General features: G+C 36.2%; 4 protein-coding genes and 1 long non-coding RNA gene across 9 annotated transcripts; 1 reads left to right on the forward strand and 4 right to left on the reverse strand.

The window, feature by feature from the left end:
* Positions 1 to 1,076: 1,076 nt before the first annotated feature.
* Positions 1,077 to 3,485, reverse strand: LOC139987239 (uncharacterized). Its single transcript, XM_072003252.1, has 6 exons — positions 2,666 to 3,485; positions 2,201 to 2,607; positions 1,995 to 2,094; positions 1,820 to 1,921; positions 1,597 to 1,752; positions 1,077 to 1,513 (listed from the first exon to the last, which is right to left on the reverse strand). The coding sequence occupies exons 1-6, from the start codon at positions 2,957 to 2,959 to the stop codon at positions 1,448 to 1,450; spliced, it is 1,125 nt and encodes a 374-aa protein (XP_071859353.1). The 5' UTR covers positions 2,960 to 3,485; the 3' UTR covers positions 1,077 to 1,447.
* Positions 3,486 to 4,215: 730 nt separating this feature from the next.
* LOC139987063 (uncharacterized) lies at positions 4,216 to 10,673 on the forward strand. Of its 3 annotated transcripts, none has more exons than XR_011799780.1 (3): positions 4,216 to 4,294; positions 5,928 to 6,173; positions 10,535 to 10,673. It is a non-coding gene; the product is annotated as an uncharacterized lncRNA (long non-coding RNA). The 3 variants fall into 3 exon arrangements; XR_011799781.1 differs by having other exon boundaries at positions 4,230 to 5,003; XR_011799782.1 differs by having other exon boundaries at positions 4,230 to 4,447.
* Positions 6,653 to 12,148, reverse strand: LOC139987059 (uncharacterized). Of its 2 annotated transcripts, XM_072002904.1 has the most exons (7): positions 11,248 to 12,148; positions 10,324 to 10,730; positions 10,147 to 10,246; positions 9,956 to 10,057; positions 9,734 to 9,889; positions 9,256 to 9,648; positions 7,284 to 7,383 (listed from the first exon to the last, which is right to left on the reverse strand). In XM_072002904.1, the coding sequence occupies exons 1-6, from the start codon at positions 11,539 to 11,541 to the stop codon at positions 9,592 to 9,594; spliced, it is 1,116 nt and encodes a 371-aa protein (XP_071859005.1). In that variant the 5' UTR covers positions 11,542 to 12,148; the 3' UTR covers positions 7,284 to 7,383; positions 9,256 to 9,591. The 2 variants fall into 2 exon arrangements, with proteins under 2 accessions (XP_071859004.1, XP_071859005.1); XM_072002903.1 differs by lacking the exons at positions 9,256 to 9,648; positions 9,734 to 9,889; positions 9,956 to 10,057; ... (1 more) ...; positions 10,324 to 10,730; positions 11,248 to 12,148 and adding exons at positions 6,653 to 6,799; positions 6,889 to 7,044; positions 7,112 to 7,213; positions 7,490 to 7,896; positions 7,955 to 8,578.
* Positions 12,149 to 12,288: 140 nt separating this feature from the next.
* Positions 12,289 to 15,180, reverse strand: LOC139987060 (odorant receptor 10-like). Of its 2 annotated transcripts, XM_072002906.1 has the most exons (6): positions 14,026 to 15,180; positions 13,384 to 13,790; positions 13,214 to 13,313; positions 13,015 to 13,116; positions 12,774 to 12,929; positions 12,289 to 12,685 (listed from the first exon to the last, which is right to left on the reverse strand). In XM_072002906.1, the coding sequence occupies exons 1-6, from the start codon at positions 14,317 to 14,319 to the stop codon at positions 12,629 to 12,631; spliced, it is 1,116 nt and encodes a 371-aa protein (XP_071859007.1). In that variant the 5' UTR covers positions 14,320 to 15,180; the 3' UTR covers positions 12,289 to 12,628. The 2 variants fall into 2 exon arrangements, with proteins under 2 accessions (XP_071859007.1, XP_071859006.1); XM_072002905.1 differs by having other exon boundaries at positions 13,015 to 13,089; positions 13,384 to 14,067.
* Positions 15,181 to 15,201: 21 nt separating this feature from the next.
* Positions 15,202 to 18,469, reverse strand: LOC139987061 (odorant receptor 49b-like). Its single transcript, XM_072002907.1, has 6 exons — positions 17,246 to 18,469; positions 16,753 to 17,159; positions 15,973 to 16,072; positions 15,738 to 15,839; positions 15,421 to 15,579; positions 15,202 to 15,351 (listed from the first exon to the last, which is right to left on the reverse strand). Exons 1-6 carry the CDS (start codon positions 17,540 to 17,542, stop codon positions 15,295 to 15,297), a joined length of 1,122 nt encoding a protein of 373 aa, XP_071859008.1. The 5' UTR covers positions 17,543 to 18,469; the 3' UTR covers positions 15,202 to 15,294.
* Between the last annotated feature and the right edge of the window lie 1,942 nt (positions 18,470 to 20,411).

Consider the following 20,411-nt stretch of genomic DNA (forward strand, 5'->3'; position numbering starts at 1 on the left):
TACTCCTTACGAATTATCCTATAAAATCGTTTCTATAATTTTGCCAGCATCCTAAGTTTATCCTTTTGATCGTAGTCCTCTGAGAATGAAATATAAAACATTATTTAGATGTAACGTCAAATATAAAAATATACACATCTTGCTCAAAAAATTATCCCGCAAACGGGACAACCACGGAAAATAAATTGAAAATAATAAAAAAATTAGACGAAAATAATGAATAATAAATTTATTCCGATGCATAACACGATTTCTATGGGATAACACACCTGTATATCTTCTATCTGTAATAACAAATAGCACCTGCTACTTTATTTTTCCAATTTAGCTCAATCATCAACCCACACTACTTTACTATGCAACCAATCAAGAACAAAAGTATTAACTGGCATTATATGAATAAATGGTAGTGTTACGACCGTTCGCGGAGAGACGCGATCGCGAGGAAAACGCGTTAGCGAGAGGCGTAAATTCTCGCTACGATTCTGCTAATCGACGCCGCGAAAGAGTCGTTCCCCTTGTTTCGATTAGGATAACAGGGGTGGTTAAACGAAATAAACGCTGCGTTAACAGGTTAATATAACGTATATATTCAACAATAGAGTATACAATATTATGAGCGTCACAAGTATTTGACGATGAGTACAGTTAATGCGTTACCGAAATTTGACCCGACTTGACGATATCTCTCGATGAGTGAGTTAGACTTTACGAAACGGATTAATTTAAGGGTAGAACCGTGGTAGACTTGTTGACTGTTCTGACGACGAAAATGGACTACCCTGAAAGTGACGATGCTGTGTCAGAGTAGAGCTAGGGAAGGGTGTGTCTAGCGTACGGGATCATCGGATTTGTTGATGACAGTTTTTGGCCAGGAAAGTGAGGGTAATAGACATTGTTTCTATTGGCTATTACGATTGTTGGTGGACTAGGAGGGGTCTTAGCCGCTTTCGATAGAAAGTTGGTGGTAGGAAGCATCGCACGTGTGGAAAAACCAACTTTCAAGTGTTTTCCAGAAACAAACCAGAGACCTTCGAAAACGCTTTCGTAAAAAGATCTTTGTTCGATCTGAATGACTTTAGCTAGAATTTTCTAAGATTTATGGTCGGTCCTTGAGATTCTTAAGGGTACGCAATAAGGATGTGTGAGTCCAGGTAGAGAGTCGACCGATGTAACAGGTAGATACCTTACAATTAGATAAACTTCCTTCCACTTTCTAGATAAGACGGCTTACTCAATTTTATACTTAAAAATTGTTCCCTAAAACTCATCGTAGAGCTTAATGTTCCGTGAAGATTGGAAGCGCGTTACCTTTCCTCTGTGCAACTTCCCTAACGGTTGAAACTAGTGGAATTTAATCAATGAAATCAGCAGATCACAATAATTTACTGTGTAACAATTAAATCATTACAAAATTCACAAATGATTGCTAAATATCGACAACTACTCAATCTTCATCTTGATACATAACAACTCGTAGAGCCGTAAACATAGAAAGCACGTTTGTGATGAACTGAAATATCAAATAGTTGGTACCTAAATTACTACAATGATAAAGATGGCAGAGAAATCGATTAAGAAAAATCATTTCATTACCGAGCAATAATAGTTCAGCGAGAAAGCTGGAATGATACACTTGATTCTTAAGATCACCGGAGATTGTGGAATCATCATGAACAATATAAATTTTTGTATCCTCAAAGGCTGTTCATACCATTTAGATTCGTAAACCGCTCGCATAGTATTTCCACTCTGGTAGAAAAATACACTTAACTGTAATTCTTAATCTGAAGCTACAGTACTAAAACTTAAAACTTACTACATCTATTAAGTTGTCAGCTGGCCACGCGCACATGAATACCGCCAACAGCACAGTTACAGATACGGTAACAAATTGAAGTTTCAAAGTAAATGGTTGTCGCTATATGTTCGAATAAATTTTAATAATATTAATTTTTAAAATTGCATATTAATTTGTGTTATTCAGTACTCACTCCGATAAAAATTATACCAGCGAATACGCTTTCTACGCCACAGATGCATAACGTAATCAGAGTTGTATATCGAGCTGTGTTCGCCACTTCCTCTGCGTATCTAAAACCATACGTTTGAAAAATATCCATGATATTTTCTAATACCTTATATTCTCTAAGATATACAGTTTAATCGAGTTCTTTTTCACCGTAGAGTCGTTGCATACCTTTTCAGAGTATAATATTTTTTTACGCATTTTATCAACGATTTAACACTGTTAGCGGTACGTATTTCGATCATTAAAATCTCGAAGCGCGCTGCAGCGAAGAGCAACAGTAACGCGCAAAGTATATTAGTGCACAGAAGTGACGAGCACTGCATACCCACGAGCGATTGTTGCAAGAAAATAATGCTCCTCGCGGGTTCAGAATCAACTGGGAACGGATATTCCGCATTCGTTGGAAAGGGATCAGGTAAGAAGAACGTTCCGATGGGAACAATTGCACCGCACCAATAGAACCAAGCTGCAGATGCCGCGTAGTATATGGCGTACTTGTCCACGTATCGTTGGAAGACCTGTCTCTCGTATGAATTTGCTTTCTTACAACAAGATTTCATCTCTTCGATTAATCGCTGCAATACGTTATTGAAATCACTAACTTTTGAGACTGCTATTACAGATGAATCTTACCTGATATCGGTCATACTGATTGAAACAGTAGAAGGAATGCAGAAGTACTTGTAAAACAGCAAGTGCCAAAGAAATTGCTTTACAAAACATTACTGTATCATAGCGGTGCACATATATTGCATACAACAAAGGACAAAAGAGTAAAAGTGCATTGAGAAATAACACGGATCTCAAGATTTTGAAGCAAAGTATCTGAAACTTTGTAGCTGTCGATGAAAGCGGCCAACAACAGGACAATCCCAGGATAAATTGAGTAAAAGCTATCGCCGTTTTTGGCGCTACATTTCGAAACATACCGACGCGAACTTAAAGCCGACTACCGTGTCAAGAGATTACAACGTTCTGTCTTCAAGCAGAACGCTTTACTTTGAAATAATTCGCGAGAATTCTAATGAAACTAATAAAGAAATCGTGTAGGGGTAATAGTTCAGTAGCATGCAGTTACTTGCGTATTCTTAGTACGAAAGAAATAAAATATGAAATAATCCCTGTTGCAACACTAATAACAGCCTGAGAATTTTCTCTCGAATTCCGCTTGAATACGTAATTCTCCTTTACTTGCTTACTGCTGTGGGAGATATCGCATATGGAACAGGCTGCAAATTACTCGACACATTTCGCAGTACGACGTCTAACATAAGTTCACTATCTGCGAGTATCAGAATTAATAATTATGCACAAAATGTTTTAACGATGATAGCTTAGATAATAAAGATCCCTTTCCAAGTAAACAAATAATTGATGTTAAATGATTTGGGAATTTATTAGACGTGTAAGTACACGCAATGAAACGAAAGCTATCATTTGTTCAGTTACTGTAGTATCCAATTACGAATAACGCAGTTTCTACAGTGTTCGTATTTATACTTTGAAAGTGGTTTTCATTGAAATAAAATATCTGTGTTCATAGAAATTCATAAAAAGCCGCTGTTAGTAGACGATTAGTTATCAAATAGTGTGACATTAGTCGCGATTATCGTTCTTTTTATGTGGTCCATATAATATCTTTGATTAATTCTTTCATAATTATGACACTCTAACGCTAACTTATGGTAACGAAGAGAAATGACACAAAGAGAATTCTGGTGCTATACGTCTGATGGAAAATATTAATGTAAATGCGTAAATTAGTAGTTCTGCAAAAGATGTGATTCTTGGGAAAAGCTACGCGCAATCTTGGCGATAACGAAGGAACACTGAACGGTTTGCGGTAATTAGCGACCCGATTATCGTGTTGTGTGTGGTTCATTGCGACTGAAAGATTGCTGATTACGTCAAGGGTTGACTTTTTCAATATTTAATATTGATGAAACGCACGAACTAGACCCGACTGGTTCTGAAATCTTGCAGCGATCGTATATGAGTATGAACAATTTCTCTAGCTTTGGAAATGTTGTGTGTTGTATGAGTTCTTTCCATTTCAGTGTTACCTTGCGGTCTATTTTTGATTTAAATAAGCATTAAAGCAGGGTGTCTACAGTCGGTTGCGTGAGAGCTTCTAAGGCGCGATGGTGAGATTTCCTGTGATTTAAGAATCATCATAAGTTCATGGTAGTTCAGCAGAACCTTCAAGCGATGTAACGATTATTGCTGGCTGATTATATCGTTTTTCTAGAATTCTCCAAACAGGTGAATTGTTTATCGCGTTGTTACCGAAAGATTCGATCGCTTTAACTGGTTTCGTGTAGGCAGGACCGCAAGTATATACATGAACTTTCTTCAACAATCGATTCGTATATTGTCGTGAGCAGTGCCATTCTTCGTACGAATCCATAAATATTGGTAAATTTATTTTAGAAAATGTGATTTCATTTTATAAGAAGTCGCTATGAGACTGAAATGTGTTTTGAAAGTTCCGTGTATTTTCTATCGAGTTTTGTGACTGAGTAGAACAATTGATAATTATGCACAAAAAAGGGCCTCAACTCCAATTGTTGTGTGTTGAATTCATGTCATGTGTTTTATATTATGTGTTGAATTTTGGATATGCCGTAGAGCGGAGAGTCATAAGTTATATGCATAAGTTATTCGTCCGTGGCGTGAACCGATCGTGGTTCAAAATATATGACAAAAAAGAAAATGGTACTTATTGCATTACATTTACTCCAATACAGGTGGTTAACGATGAAATTGCTTAAGCATCTGCATAGGATTGCGATCGTAACAGTGATAAGGCATGGATAGGTTAGATATTTTGAGCCACGATCGTCCCACGCCTCGGACAAAGTGAATGTGAGCCAAGACCTTCTTCTCTATAACATCTCTCAATGTCAAGATCATTGGAGCAGAGTATAAGACGTCCATCTGATCTAATTCGATCTGTGATTTAGTGAAGGAGGTAAATTCGTCTTCTGAATCTTCTAACTATATACGAATATTTGTTACGGTTGTTTCTTCTTCATAATTATCGAGTAAGCATGCGAATTCTACTTTAAATGCGTGACGTTTCGATTTCAAAGACTTCGTGCGATCTTCGTGACTAGGAGCCATATTATGTGCTCTTATGTAGAAATAGGGTAGGAAGACACGGAATCTAAGTGAGATAAATAAGTGACTCGGAAGCAAAAGTACGATTTACTGTTCGAAGCGGCGATACGACTGGCACGATGAAGAGATATGTGCTGCTTCTAGCCAAGCTTACGAATACTACAACGTTACATGGTGTTCACTTGTCGTTGAAGAGGTGTTGCGTGGATGTGACGCTCCTAACGCTTCTAAAGCAATTGACTCTAAGCGATGGCTCCTGTCCTGAGAGCGGATGTCAATTTTCTTGAACGGTTGATTTCACTTGCTTCATCCGATTCTGTCGTTGTTGGATATCACTTTTTCCGAGTAACCGACTCCTTTGAGGACGATGAGTTCTTCTAAACACAGGTTCGATAGAGTTCTTCTTCCGAGGATGACACTCCTGATGTTACTGACTTCAGTGATGTGATCTTCAATTTCTTCCGGACTGATGCTTCCTTCTTGGTACCGGCATACGGTTCGAAGAACCATGTGGAATCGAGCGTAAGGATTCCCATTTGATTAATGGGTGTAACCAACATTGTTTCCTCTTGTGATGTGTAGTTGCAAGTGATAGATTAATTACTATTGAGTGATTGTGATTTTTATATATGTGTATATAGCTGTGCAGAGATCGCGATGCTGTTACGATATTTAAAACGTTTCGCGACGTGTGAAGCGATTTACGGAGAAATAGCAATTTGACTTGCCTTTTCTGAGATATGACTGTACTTCTGACGAAAATTTGCTGCTTTAGTATTGTCAATGCCTCGTATCTTCCCTTCCATTGCACGTTGTGCCCTTGGAAGGGCCATCGAGGTTCAGTGTTATGTGCGAGTATCCAGGAAGTGGAACATACAACCTTGAGGAATATTCGAAAGGGTTCAGCTTATATCACGGAAACCATTAGATTGACCGTCGCATGACCGTTTGAAAACTCCAAGGTTTATGACAGAGTCTCAGTTATTAAGCACCGGAAAAGTGGCGTGAACAAGTTAAAAGCGTATAGCACATCCGCTATATTACTCACGTACCATTTGAGTGCTGCCACAGAGTTGGTCGAAGCACTAAACTTCTACTTCTCAAAAATAGCAACTGTTCAATGCATGTCATTGTTTCTATCAAATAGAAGACTCGTATGTTTCCTATTTGTAATAACAAATTGCATGTGCTACTCTACTTCTCAAATTTAGCTCAATCATCAACTCACACTGCTCTAGCATGCATCTCTTCAAGAACAAAATTCCTATGTGGTATTATACGAGGAAGCGGTAGGTACCTTACAGTTAAATAAATTTTCTTTCACTAGATTTTTAAATCAAACAACTTACTAAATTTTTGTTCATTGCTTCAAATTTTTTCCGTAAGACTTATCGTAGAGCTTAATGTTCAATGCGCCACGGATTCGAAATGCGTTCTTTCGCTTATGTAACTTTTTTAACAGTTGCACTGGTGAAATTTAATCAACAAAATCAGCAAAATACGTGAAACAATTTACTGCATAACAATTAAGTCATTACATAATTTACAAAATTCAAACGACTGCTAAATATCGTCAATTGTTCCATCTTCATCTTGAAACATGACAACTCGTAGAGCCGTAAACATAGAAAGCACGTTTGTGATGAACTGAAATATTAAATAGTTGGTACCTAAATTATTACAATGATAAAGATGGCAGTGAAATAAATTAAGAACAATATAAATCGTTCCAATACCGAGCAATAATAGTTCAGTGAGAAAGCTGGAATGATACACCTGATTCTCAAGATCACCGGAGATTGTGGAATCATCATGAACAATATAAATTTTTGTATCCTCAAAGGCTGTTCGTACCATTTAGATTGGTAAACCGTTCGCATGGTACTTTCACTCTGGTGGAAAAATGCACTTAACTGTAATTCTTAATTTGAAGCTACAGTACTAAAACTTAAAACTTACTACATCTATTAAGTTGTCAGCTGGCCACGCGCACATGAATACCGCCAACAGCACAGTTATAGATACGGTAACGAATTGAAGTTTCACAGTAAATGGTTGTCGCTATTTGTTCGAGCAGATTTTAATCATTTTTATTGTAATTGCATATTAATTTGTCTTATTCATTACTCACTCCGATAAAAATGATACCAGCAAATACGCTTTCTATGCCACAGATGCATAGCGTAATCAGAGTTGTATATCGAGCTGTGTTCGCCACTTCTTCTGCGTATCTAAAACCATACGTTTGAAAAATATCTATGATATTTTCTAATACCTTATATTCTTTAAGATATACAGTTTAATCGAGTTCTTTTTCACCGTAGAGTCGTTGCATACCTTTTCAAAGTATAATACTTTTTTACGCATTTTATCAATGATTTAACACTGTTAACGGTACGTATTTCGGTCATTAAAATCTCGAAGCGCGCTGCAGCGAAGAGCAACAGTAACGCGCAAAGTATATTGGTGCACAGAAGTGACGCGCATTGCATACCGACGAGCGATTGTTGCAGGAAAATAATGCTCCTCACGGGTTCAAAATCAACTGGGAACGGATATTCTGCATTTGTTGGGAAGGGATCAGATATGAAGAACGTTCCGATGAGAATAATAGATGGGCTCCAATAAAACCAAACTGCAGATGCTGCGTAGTATATGGCGTACTTGTCCACGTATCGTTGGAAGATTTGTCTTTCGTACGAATTTCCTTTCTCGCAACAAGATTTCATCTCTTCGATTAATCGCTGCAGTACGTTATTTGGATCACTAAATTTTGAGATGATTATTAAAGACGAATTTTACCTGATATCGATCGTGTTGACTGAAGGAGTAGGTGGAATGCAGAGGTACATGTACAACAGCAAGTGCCAAAGAAACTGATTTACAAAACATTGCTGTATCCTCACGGTGCACGTATATTGCGTATAGCAAGGGACAAAAGAGTAAAAGAGAGTTGAGAAATAACACGGATCTCAAAATTTTGAAACAAAGTATCTGAGACTTGGTAGCTGTCGATGGTAGCGGCCAACAACAAGACAATCCCAGGATAAATTGAGTAAAAGTTATCGCCGTTTCTGGCGTCACATTTCGAAACATACCGCCGTGAAGTTAAAGCCAACTACCGTGTCAAGATATCACAACGTTCTGTCTTCAAGCAGAACGCTTTGGTTTGAAATAATTCTTAAGAATTGTAATGAAACTAATAATGAAATCATATAGAGGTAATGATTCGGTTGTATACAGTTACGTGAATATTCTTAGTACGAGCGAAATAAAATATGAAAGAATCCCTATTGCAGCACTAATAACAGCCTGAGAATTTTCTCTCGAATTCCGCTTTATTACGTAATTCTCCCATGTGTGGTTGCTACTGTGGGAGACATCCCATATGGAACAGCCAGCAAATTACTGGATACATTTCGTAGTACAATGTGTAACATAAGTTCACTATCTGCGAATATTAGAAATAATAATTGTATACAAAATGTTTGAACGATAATGGCTTAGGTAATAAAGTTGCCTGTCCAAGTAAACAAATAATTGATGTTACGTTATTCTTGAAGTGTTATTGCTATGTTACATGTGGAGGTATTATGAATTAAATGAAAGGTATTGTATGTAAGTTACTATAGCACAAGCATAGAGGTTGTACCTATGGAGGGGTCTTGGCCATATACCAGACATAAGCAAGTGCGTATCAGGTGCGATCATTGGAGAGGTATTACTTTTGTCCCTATAGTAATTTATCACTCTGAGTTTTTCTCTTGCGGGACGCTATTCAAATAACGACGGATCACGATGGGGGGGGGGCGAAGGAGAATGATTTTTTTCATTTTGTATATATATTATATGTATGTACCTATTTTGTTTAACTGTTTGTACATTTATATTTCTTTAATTATCTCTAATAAGTAATTTATATTTTGCACCATATCAATGATGCAAATGATAACAATGATGTTATGCCTGACCTAGTTTATTAATTTCAACAATATTATCGTATACTTTTTTAATTATACAAAAAGATTTGAAGTAAATGGTCAAAGAAACTTTTAGTTATTTGAGAGATAAAGCAGAATACGGTCATCAGACCACACACTTACGGGTATATGACCACAAGGCCAACAACCACGATAATGACTAGGAACAGAAAAGTGTATTTCTTTCCGTTGATCCTATCCGTACGTGTTGGAGCCCCTCCATTAGTATAAGCTCCATGAACACGAGTATCCAATTACGAATAATTTAGCTGCTACAATGATCCCAGTTATATTCTTCTTATGGTCTTCACTCAAATAAATATTTGTGTTCATAAAAATCCATAAAAAGCCAATGTTAATACACGATTAGTTATGAAATAGAGTGACATTAATCGCGATTATCACAAAGAATGGTTCTTTATACGAATAGAACCGCGTTCAGAGCACATTCATCTTGAATTAATTCTGTATCATGACGCGCAAAGTAGTGAAGATGGAGAAGGCATTGGACAGGTACTGAAATGTTAAAGATTTATTATTTATATAATACCTTTGATTAATTCTTTCATAACTGTGACATTTCAACACCAATTTGTCTTACCGAACAATAATAACGCAATGAGAGTTCTGGCACTATACATCTTATGGACAGTACTAATGGTTTTTGATATGTTAACATGTTCAGTAGATTTTTCTGCATTTCCAACCTTCGGTCATACCAGGTCGAATTATATGCACTTTGCGGGATCCCCATGCTCTAAGAATTATGACACGTTAACAAAGCTTAAAAATTTGCTTCTTCGGAAAATAGAATACGATTTACCATATCTATCAAGTAATCAGCTGGCCATGCGTATAAATAAATTTCCGTAAGTACAGTAACACATGCACCTATATACTGTATCTTCACGAACAGAGGTACATCCTGTTTAACAAATTTGTGTCAATATTTAAATGGAATAATCATTGTTACGTGCATTATACTACACGCAAAACATTATAAAGTATACGTACTACAATCAGCATAATACAACACAAAGTCAAAGCAAATGTGGCTACTCCAACAGCGTAAAGTACCATAAAACGAAAATTATTAAGCACTTCTTCTCCGTATCTATAAAAAATAATCGCTAATACTGTACATAAATGTATCGTTTAATACACGCTTCATCTTCCACATGTTATTTTTACCTCCTTAAATGTAATTGTTTCTTAACGCAATCGATCAACGTATCAGTGTCTGTGCTCCGTTCCAAATTCACGGCCAAACACTCAAACCTCGCTGCCGTGAACCAAAGTAAAAGCCCTCCAAACGAGCTTACGCATATTTGCGCAGCGGATTGAAAACAAACGCAAACATGTTGCATGTATATGATAATATATACTGATGTATAATTTACAGGAAACGGATATTCCACATCAAATGGGAAAGGAACTGGCAAAATTGCAGGTCGTAATGAAAAACCAACCGCAGTCACATACGTACATGCTATGGAACAACCGCAGAAAACATAGCATTTCTTGATGTACTTGTAGAAAATTTCTCGTTCATATTGTTCCGCTTCTTTGACACAAACTATCATTTCCTCGACTATACGCTGTAACTCATAGTTAGAATGAATTGGTATAATTTTGGCTGTAGTATAGGGGACGTCACGCCGATTTTGATAGGTCTGAAATATGTGTGATATCAAGATCTATATGCTGCATAATTTTTCCCAATATACATAATTCCAACTCGGTCATAGTTTTCGGTCATAGTGATATGCAAAAGTATCGTTACTATGTATCATGTTCTTAATGTTTCGAATTTGTTTGAATTTATCTGAATTAGGTTTGTATCAGATTTAAGTTATTAACTCTTCCACCTGTATTGATGCTTCAAAAGTAAACTAAATCAGACACAACAATAATGTTAGATTGCCAAAAGTCCTACAGCCATCTAAATCATGATAGTAAATAATGAGATGAATATTATTAATCCAGGCGCTGCAGCACATACTAAGAAAAAGTATTAATCTTTAAAAAATACCTCAAGTTCAACAAAATCGATGAAGCGTCCTTTATTCCAAATAATTATCTACCGTTACATCAAGTAACGATACTAAAACTTACCTGTAAAGACACGTGTCTGACGCAGCATACAATCGTCTGAAATATATTTTGTGATATACCTATTGTAAGGCAGATACACGAGGAAGTAACGACCAAATCATCAAAGTGTACATAGCAAAAATATAACATTGGCAGAAATAGCAAACAGGCGCTTATAATACTGCAGATCTGCAATATCTTGAAACAAAAGATTTTATTTCTGTCGCTGTTTATAGGAAGCGGCCAACAAAGAGTTATAACTACACTGAGCCACGTAATGTGAATAACTTTCTCTGGTGTTATTTGTTTCGTCATGACTTCAAAAAGTGTTTGTCCTGTGAATCTAATGCAATAGATTTAACTGGTGCCAGAGTTCGATATATACAGACTGTCGAGAGATGGAAGGTATGTAATTTAATCGTTTTTAATCCAAGCGGATATTCACAATCGTCATTGGTATATAATTGGTTTATACGTACGAGAAATTTAATAAATTATTACACTGAAGAACAAGTTTTATCGGTTTGCGATTTTCTTCACAGTAGGCCGCTGCCAGCTGACTTGACGCTAATCATTATTGGTTGCATTATACATTAAAAGTATGTACCGTGTTAGACACGTGCAAAGGGTAGTTATCACGCAACAGAGTTAATATTCGTGAAAGTCAGGAAGCGTTCATTGAAATAGAGTTGTACACGTACAATGTTATATGCATATTCAGTCATACAAAAGCTTGTTCGCGATATCTACTCGAAGCTACGGGCTACGTCCTTTTTCCTGAAGCGATCTTCTTACGTCGAATGCAAAAAGCACCGAAAATGTTCCGAAATATACTGTAAGTAACGCAACGATAAGGAAAATGTGAACTGTTATGAACACAATCCTTAACCATAACTGACATTAAAGAAGCTGGATGCTTAGAAATTTTAGATTTCGATTTCCTGGTAAGTAATTCTATTAATATTATATATTTGATATTGAAGAAATATATTCAACAAAATGTTCTTACTGCTTGCAATTTCGACGAAATAAATTTATTGCATAAACTTTTATTTTTTCGAAGCAATAAATTTTACTACTACCTTTATTGTGTTGCCATATGTTCTTTAAGGTATGTAAGTTTATTCATTTCTTTTTCATCACAAAATCATTCCATACTCTGTTACAAATTTTGTCAATGACTTAGCACTGTTAACTGTGCGCATTTAATTAGACATATTTCATAGGTTTCATAATTATATTTTGATAATAGTTTTTATTCGTACATATATTTGTGTGTTATATCCATAAAATACGATGTTATTACACAATTAGTTATAAAATTTAATGACATTAATCACGATTATTACAACGAATGTTCCTTTATACGAATAGAACCACATTCAGAACACATCCATCCTGATTAATCGTGTATCATAACGCGCAATGTAGTGAAGATGGAAAAGGCATTGGACAGGTACTGAAATATTATAAATTTGCCATTTATTCAAGATAGAAGATTTGAATAATTTCCTCGTCACAATTATGGCACGCGAACGTCAACTTACCGAACAGTAATAACGCAAAGAGAGCTCTGGCACTATACATGCGATTGAAAGCGTTAGCGGTTGTCGATATATTAACACATTCAGTAGATTTTTCTGCATTCCCAATTTCTGTTCATACCACGTTGAGTTATATATACTTTGTGGAGCGTCCATACTCTAGAAATTATGAAAAATTAACTGATTTTAAAAAAGCGAACATTTATATTTCTCCAGAACATAAAAACCACATCTTTGTTATTACCATATCTTTCAAGTAATCAGCTGGCCACGCGTACAAGTAAATTTCCATAAGTACCGTGACACATACGCCTATAAACTGTAGTTTCACAAATAGAGGTACATTCTATTGAGATAAATTATGTCAATAATTAAATAGTAGCATCATTTTACCTTATATTACAGTATATGTAAAATGTGATAAATTTAGAAATTTCACTTACTACGAGCATCATAAGAAAACAAAGAGTAATACCAAACGTGGCTACGCCAATGGCATACAGTACCAAAAATCGAAAACTATTAAACACTTCTTCCGCGTATCTAGAAAAATATTACTAAAACATAAATGCATCGTTTGATACACACATTACCTTTCAAATACTATCTTTACCTTTTTAAATGTAATTGTTTCTTTACGCAAACAACCAACGCTTCAATGTCCGTGCTCCTCTCCAATTCCGCGGCTAAACACTCAAATCTCGCTACCGTAAACCAAAGTAAAAGCGCCCCAAATGAGCTTACGCATACGTGTGCAGCGGTTTGAATACAAAGGCAAACATGGTGCATATATATGATAACATACATTGATGTATAATTGATAGGAAATGGATACTCCGTATCGAATGGGAGAGAAACTGGCAAGACTATAGGTCGTAATGAGAAACAAGTCGCTGTCACATACGTACATGCCATGGAACCACCGCAGAAAACATAGCATTTCTTGATGTACTTGTAGAAGATTTTTTTCTCGTATTGTTGTGCTTCTCTAACATAAGTCATCATTTCCTCGACTGTACGCTGTAACGCGTAATTAAAACACATTGGTATAATTTTAGACAAGTGTGTAGAATGGGTCACGTCACACCGATTTAGATAAGTTTGAAATATGTTGTCAAGATCAATCTTATCACTTCTGATACTGCAGCACATACTCAGAAAGATCTCAAGCTTATCAAAATCGGTGAGATTTCTCGTATTCTAAACAATTACATACCCAGTTTTACGTCGAATGGTGATTGAAATTAAAGCTTACCTGTAGAGAATCGTGCTTGATGAAGCATATAAGAGTCTGAAAAATATTTTGTGACACTCCTAATAAAAGGCACATACAGGAAGAAGTAATGACGATATCATTTAAGTGCAAGTAAATCGAATATAATATTGGCATAAATAGCAAGCAGCCACTAATGCCGCTACAGATTTGTAGAATCTTGAAACAAAAGATTTTATTTCTGTTGCTATTGATAGGAAGTGGCCAACAAAGGCTTATCACTACGCTGAGCCAAGTAATATGGATAACTTTCTCTGCTGTTATTTGTTTCAACATAACTATATATGATAAAGTGGTTGCCTTATGAATCCAATGAAGTAGATTTAACCGGCACAATGGTGCGATATATTACAAACTATCGAGAATATATGTAACTAAAGTGCTTTGAAAGCAACTGAGTATTCACAGATGTTACTTGAATATAATTGCTGTACACGTATGAGAAATTTAATAAATTATTACATCCAAGAATATGTTCCACCGGTTTGCGATTTTCTTTACGGTAATGCGCTGCTATCTGACTTAACGCTAATCATTATTGGTTGCATTATACATTAAGAGTACGTACCGTGCTAGACAGGTGCAAAGGGTAGTTATCACGCAACAGGGCTAATAATTCAGGAAAGTAAGAAAACGTTCTTCGAAAAAGAATTGTATACGTGCATAAAGTCATGTGTATATTCAGCTATACAAATACTTGTTTACTGTATCTACACGAAGTTACAGTGCACGTTCCTATTTCTGGAGCGATCTTCTTACGTTGCCACTCGAAAGGACCAAAAGTGCTATTACAAACGTCTTTAGAAGTGTCGCGAAATATACTGTAAGTGACGCAAGCAGAAAAATACATGCGAGCATCGATGGACACAGATCTTACAATTAGCTAAAACTGGTATTAAAGAAGTTCAACGCATCGAAACTTTAGATTAATCGGTAAGACATTCCATTAACACTAACGTTACCAGGCCCGGTCAAATGACCGGTTTCAAAATTAATTTAAAATTCTACATTCATTGTTATTTCTTTTGTTCGTCTAATTTCTTTACGTAATATTAACACAAACATGTTATATTAACAAAAATTGAGAAATTGATCAATGTCGGCTTGATAATGGCCTTGTAAAGTCAGTGTTAATATATCTAATTCTAAAGAAACATATTAAGCAAATATTGTACAGTTTTCTGTTCGAACGCAATAAATTTATTACATGTTTCAGTAATTTACATATTAAAATAATGTATACCAGGAAAATTACGATTCAATCATTGATCTCATTGCCATGAAGTAGGACGATACAGTAGTTATAAACTATAAATGATTTCACCAAATAATTATATCAGTTTTTTTGAGAAATACCTCTGAAAATAACATGCTTACGTTAGCGAAATATTCCAAGGTAAGAGGCGGTAGCAAACCACTCATTCTAATGAGTAGGGGTTTTTGACTTCTCTGCATCATAATAAGCATGGAGCTTTTCATGTTTTTTGGTTTTCCTAACCACTGAACGTCGGTGATCGATTTTGCGAACTGCACGCTCTGCAAATAGAAGTTTAACTTCAATTCTCGAGCTAAATATTATGGGCTCTGGAATTGAGGAAAGTAGAATCTCGTTTAATTGCAAAGAAAATGTATGAAGACGAAGTTGATGCCAGATGAGATGATGTTCTATCAACGTTACTATTTGGTTGGCTTACACTTTCTTTTAAATCGTCCGCTGGCCAGGAGATGACGTACAGGCGGGTACAACCAGACACCACGAAAGAAAGATACTGACTCATTACGGCCAATGATTGATTCTGAATGTTATTATAAAAATATTCATTTAAAACGGCTCGATGTATAATACATTAAGATCCCATTCCTTGCTTATTTATTACGCTACGCTACGAATGGTGCAGAAAGGAAAGCTGTCGAGCAGGCCAGACTCACGTAAATCAGAGGGAAAGCTCCGCATATCACAGCGCTTCCCATCGTGGCGTTCGTTTTGAATAATAAAGTCTCAACAGTAGCTTTAGTATCCTCCACAAATCTGACCATGACACGGTCTCAATTTACTTAATTCGGTAAAGATTTAACTCTCTGGCATTGTTTATTCTATACCTTTAAATGATAAATGCAGTACGATGCACTGCATCATGCATTGATTCAACGCAGTCAATGAAATATTGATTATATAAAAGAAAAATTCAAATAACAAATGACATTAGCGTCGTGTTCGGCTGTTTTCTTAGACGATTATTTGATAATACGAGATAACAGTACAAAAATTTAGATTCATGTTTAGACGAAGCTACTGAATATGTCAGTACAATCTATCAGTACGATGAATTAGCAAAATATCGCGATTGTATCATAGATCATGTGACATTGATATATGTATATTTATTAGAAATCAGTCAAATGGTGTCGTCGCCCTGAGGAGAACACTTGGAAGAAACGATGTGCGTTTGAGAGGAGTGCACTTCTTACCCTTATGCTACCTCGGATGTTATCTTCAGAACGATTGACAGTAAGTATTTTAAAAATTCGCTTCATAGTCAGTAGCCTATTTTTCAAACCATTCTTTTCTTACTATGCTTTTCAATTTTCTTAAATAACTGATTAACTTAATTTTTTTCAAATATCTCATTGTGCGTTGTTCTATTGTCCAAACGTTACACTAAGGCTATACATGTATGTATATCTTAATAGAAAAGAAATTTATCTTACCCTATTATTTCTTGGTGTTCCTTGATACAGCTTACCAGTATGTCAGAGCTATCTACATGCCGTAGTTTCATTTTTAGTATGTCTAGTCTGGCTGCGGAGAAACTGAACAAAACAGCGATCGTGAAATCAACGCCAATGCAGAATGCCGTTTGAAAAATGCAGTAGACTTGGTTAACGTAGACCATGCAATATATTCCGAGTGATTCGGTGGAAAATGGAAGCCATCCATCTGCTGGTAATTCTTGGGCCGAGAAGAAAGGCGCCAAACTAAATGAGATCGCGGTTGTGATATATCCCATTGCAGTTACCGAGAGAAATTGCTTGTAACGATCCATGTATCTTTCTATTGCCTTGGTCTCGTGTTCACTGGCCACTTCCAGGAATGCTTTGACTTTTCCTATCAGAACCTGAATTGATTAAAAAGATCGACAAATTTTTTTATCGTATCTTTACTACGAAACATCTTTAAGCTCGTGCTTCAAAACCAAATAACCTGTAGTCGAGCGTTATTCCTTCTACAAAGAATCAAATCGAAGAGCACCTCCAGTAGAGCTGTTACTTCGGAGGCAGTTTTCATTAAAATGGGTATATCGTGTCGAAAGTGAAAGATAGCGAACACCAAGGATATCGTTAGGAAAATAACATTTAATATCGCAAACGACCATCGGATGTTGCGAAGAAAGATTTGTTTCTTACTACTATTCGGATCAACTGGCCAGGTGCACGTGAACATTCCAGCCAATTCCACTATGTACAGTACTTGACGAATGTTCACGTTAAACATGCTCATTTCACTGAATGTTCTTTAGAAACATGGAACACCGAACGAAATAACTTTCACCCTGATGTAAATGTTCGTAAAACAACGGCCAACGAAGATCAATAAATTATTCTCATTAATCATTCAGTGTAGGACTATTACATATCACACGCAGAGTATCCGGAAAGCCCGAGTTATTATTTCCCAGTAAAGGGTCCGTTTTGTAGTTTCCTCGATGTTCCATGAAGTGTTTTATAACGTAATTGTTGGATAATAACGAAGATTATAGGGAACGGGATTGGTGTATGCACGATACAGATGTTATCATCTATACGTATATCTTTCATATTCGATTATTTCACTCTTTGTTGCATCCATACGCAGGTAGTTCCTTCACATGGCACACACGATGTACAACGCCAGGAAATTCGAAGTGCTACGATGTTTGAAGGTGTAAAGGATTCTATCGCTTTAGAGCTTTGGAGCACCGCCGAATTCTTTTGCTTTTGAGATCTAAAATACTCTTTAACACGTGCACGTAAACCTCCGCGATTGAGATACACGCGATACCGAATCCGTTATCGAGGTTTAGTTTATCCCAGTATAGTAATCCAATTGAAACCGGCAGTAGTAGAATACGACTTACCTATACCGCGCATTTATGCTACTACCCTATGCATGCAACACGGTAAACCCGAATATTTGTTCACCTTATCGCGTGACTTTTCATTCATCTCCTAAGCTTTACACCTTTAGAATTCGAGACGTGTTCTGATTTCTTATCACTGCCAATAGTAAGGTTTACCTCTATGTGATATTGTATTGTCGACGGTAGGTAAAATCGTACTTACCGTACAATGAAAACCTATAGACGATCGATATCGCTCTATATTATCATTCGAGTTGTATCGAATAAAATAAAACGAAAATTGTTAATGAAATTCTACAAGTATTATAAAAATACTAATAAATAAATATTCTTACGTAACAATAATAAGTGTAATAATAACACGAGTAAAGCTTAAGTAAATTTTATAAATTACAGGTCAACGAATCGTCGTATGGAAGGTAAAATTATAAAGAGTGTTCGTGGAACAAAAATTTCGAATTCATAATTCATTACTTGTCAATTCGTTGATGTTATTGGTTATTATTGTGCAATACGGTCCTGTGGATAAAGTTATCAAGGAAATAACTGATTTATTAAGATAAATGAATAAGCGTGGTTAATTAGCAGCAGCTATATCTATTGAATGATTTCAGATTCGAAATGATTCGGACAAGGTGTTTCCTATTTATTCACTGGAAATGAATAAAAGTATGCATTGTAATTTTACATATATACGATCGACAAGAAAATTTTCACGGTGAGTAGCTTTGAAATTCCCGAGTAAGCTTCTACGTTTCTATAAAACTTGGCGTTTTCACGCGTTAACGAGTCGTTTCGAATTTGCAATGCAATGAAAGAAAACATTGCCGAGTCGGGTAACGACCCGATTATACCTGGCGAAAGTTTCTGGTTATATCAAATTTGATATTATTGTTCGTTCCACAACAGCTTTATGTATACGGTTTGTTTTACAACACTGTCCTATGCTCTTGGAAATTTTTGCTCTTTAAATTAGTTGCATTCAACTCGACTGAATTGCAAAATGTAATGAATATTCGACGTTATCCTTTGTAAACGAATGTAGGAACACTCTTGTTTCAAGCTTGTTTGGAGTTTGTGTAATTACAAACGCCAATGGAAGTGTAATACATTACGAATTAGATTGCTGAACGCGAATGACATGTATCTGCGACACAAGTTCCAGCGCTTATACGGAATTTACAGTGACGAATTTCTATACTTCGTCGTGTGCAATTACACGTTGGACTAACAGAGTCGTCAAGGAAAGGTGGTGCATGGCAGTATAAACGGCGGTGACAAGAGTCAAACGTTGATTCTTTGATCTAATTTTAAAACAATTTCTCTATTCCCCCGCTATATGATATTCCGTTTACGAAAATAGTGAACTGGAAAGAAGAAACAACTACCGAACTAAGAAAATATTCGCGATGTACGATAAAAAATGAAAAATGAATATCCATCGAAGTTAAAACATCGTACGGCTTAAACTGATTGAATCGATGAAACATATTATCAGCAATTTCAATTGTTACCATAATGTCGTAACCGGCCAAACGAATCGGAAAGCATCGTGTTTCTCAATGTGCCGTAATAATATGATAAATTCTGCGGATCGATTTGTTCAATCGTGTACGGATATTCCATTAAACGAAACGGTCGCGCGTCCTGCGTAACTAAACGCGAACAGCGTGATCGGTGACGATGGGCCCACGTTTTTATTCCAACCCACTCGACTATTCGATGCCGCGACTGCCTGGCCGAAATTATTATTCAATAACCGGCTTTAACAAACACATGCCGATACATCCTAGTAATTATCCGAAGCGACGTTCTCCAAAATTTCATTCCCTAAAATTACAACGCGAACGTAGTCCACACACCGTTGCCATACCGTTATCGACAACATATAACGACGTTCAAACACTATTATCCGTCGAGTTTAAAAGACTATACATACTATCTATACTGGCTGATCCTTCGCTAATCGTAAAACTTTATTCACGAATCAAAATCGGTGTGCATCATCGCACATGATTTTGAACGGTATCATACATGATTTTACGTTTAATTCTGCGTTAACGGCACTAACAGCGAGTGGACAGTAGCGTTTCATCGTAATGAGGATAGAAAATTTGTATAACGAGGACACCGGTGGACATTGTATTTCCCATATGAAATTCCCTATGAAATTGATAATTGCGGTTTATTCGGATTCGCTCAATCGTTCAATTCAATTCAATAAGATAGACGAACTGGTTTTATGAAAAT

Source organism: Bombus fervidus, chromosome 5, assembly GCF_041682495.2.
Source record: "Bombus fervidus isolate BK054 chromosome 5, iyBomFerv1, whole genome shotgun sequence".
Lineage (NCBI taxonomy): Eukaryota > Metazoa > Arthropoda > Insecta > Hymenoptera > Apidae > Bombus > Bombus fervidus.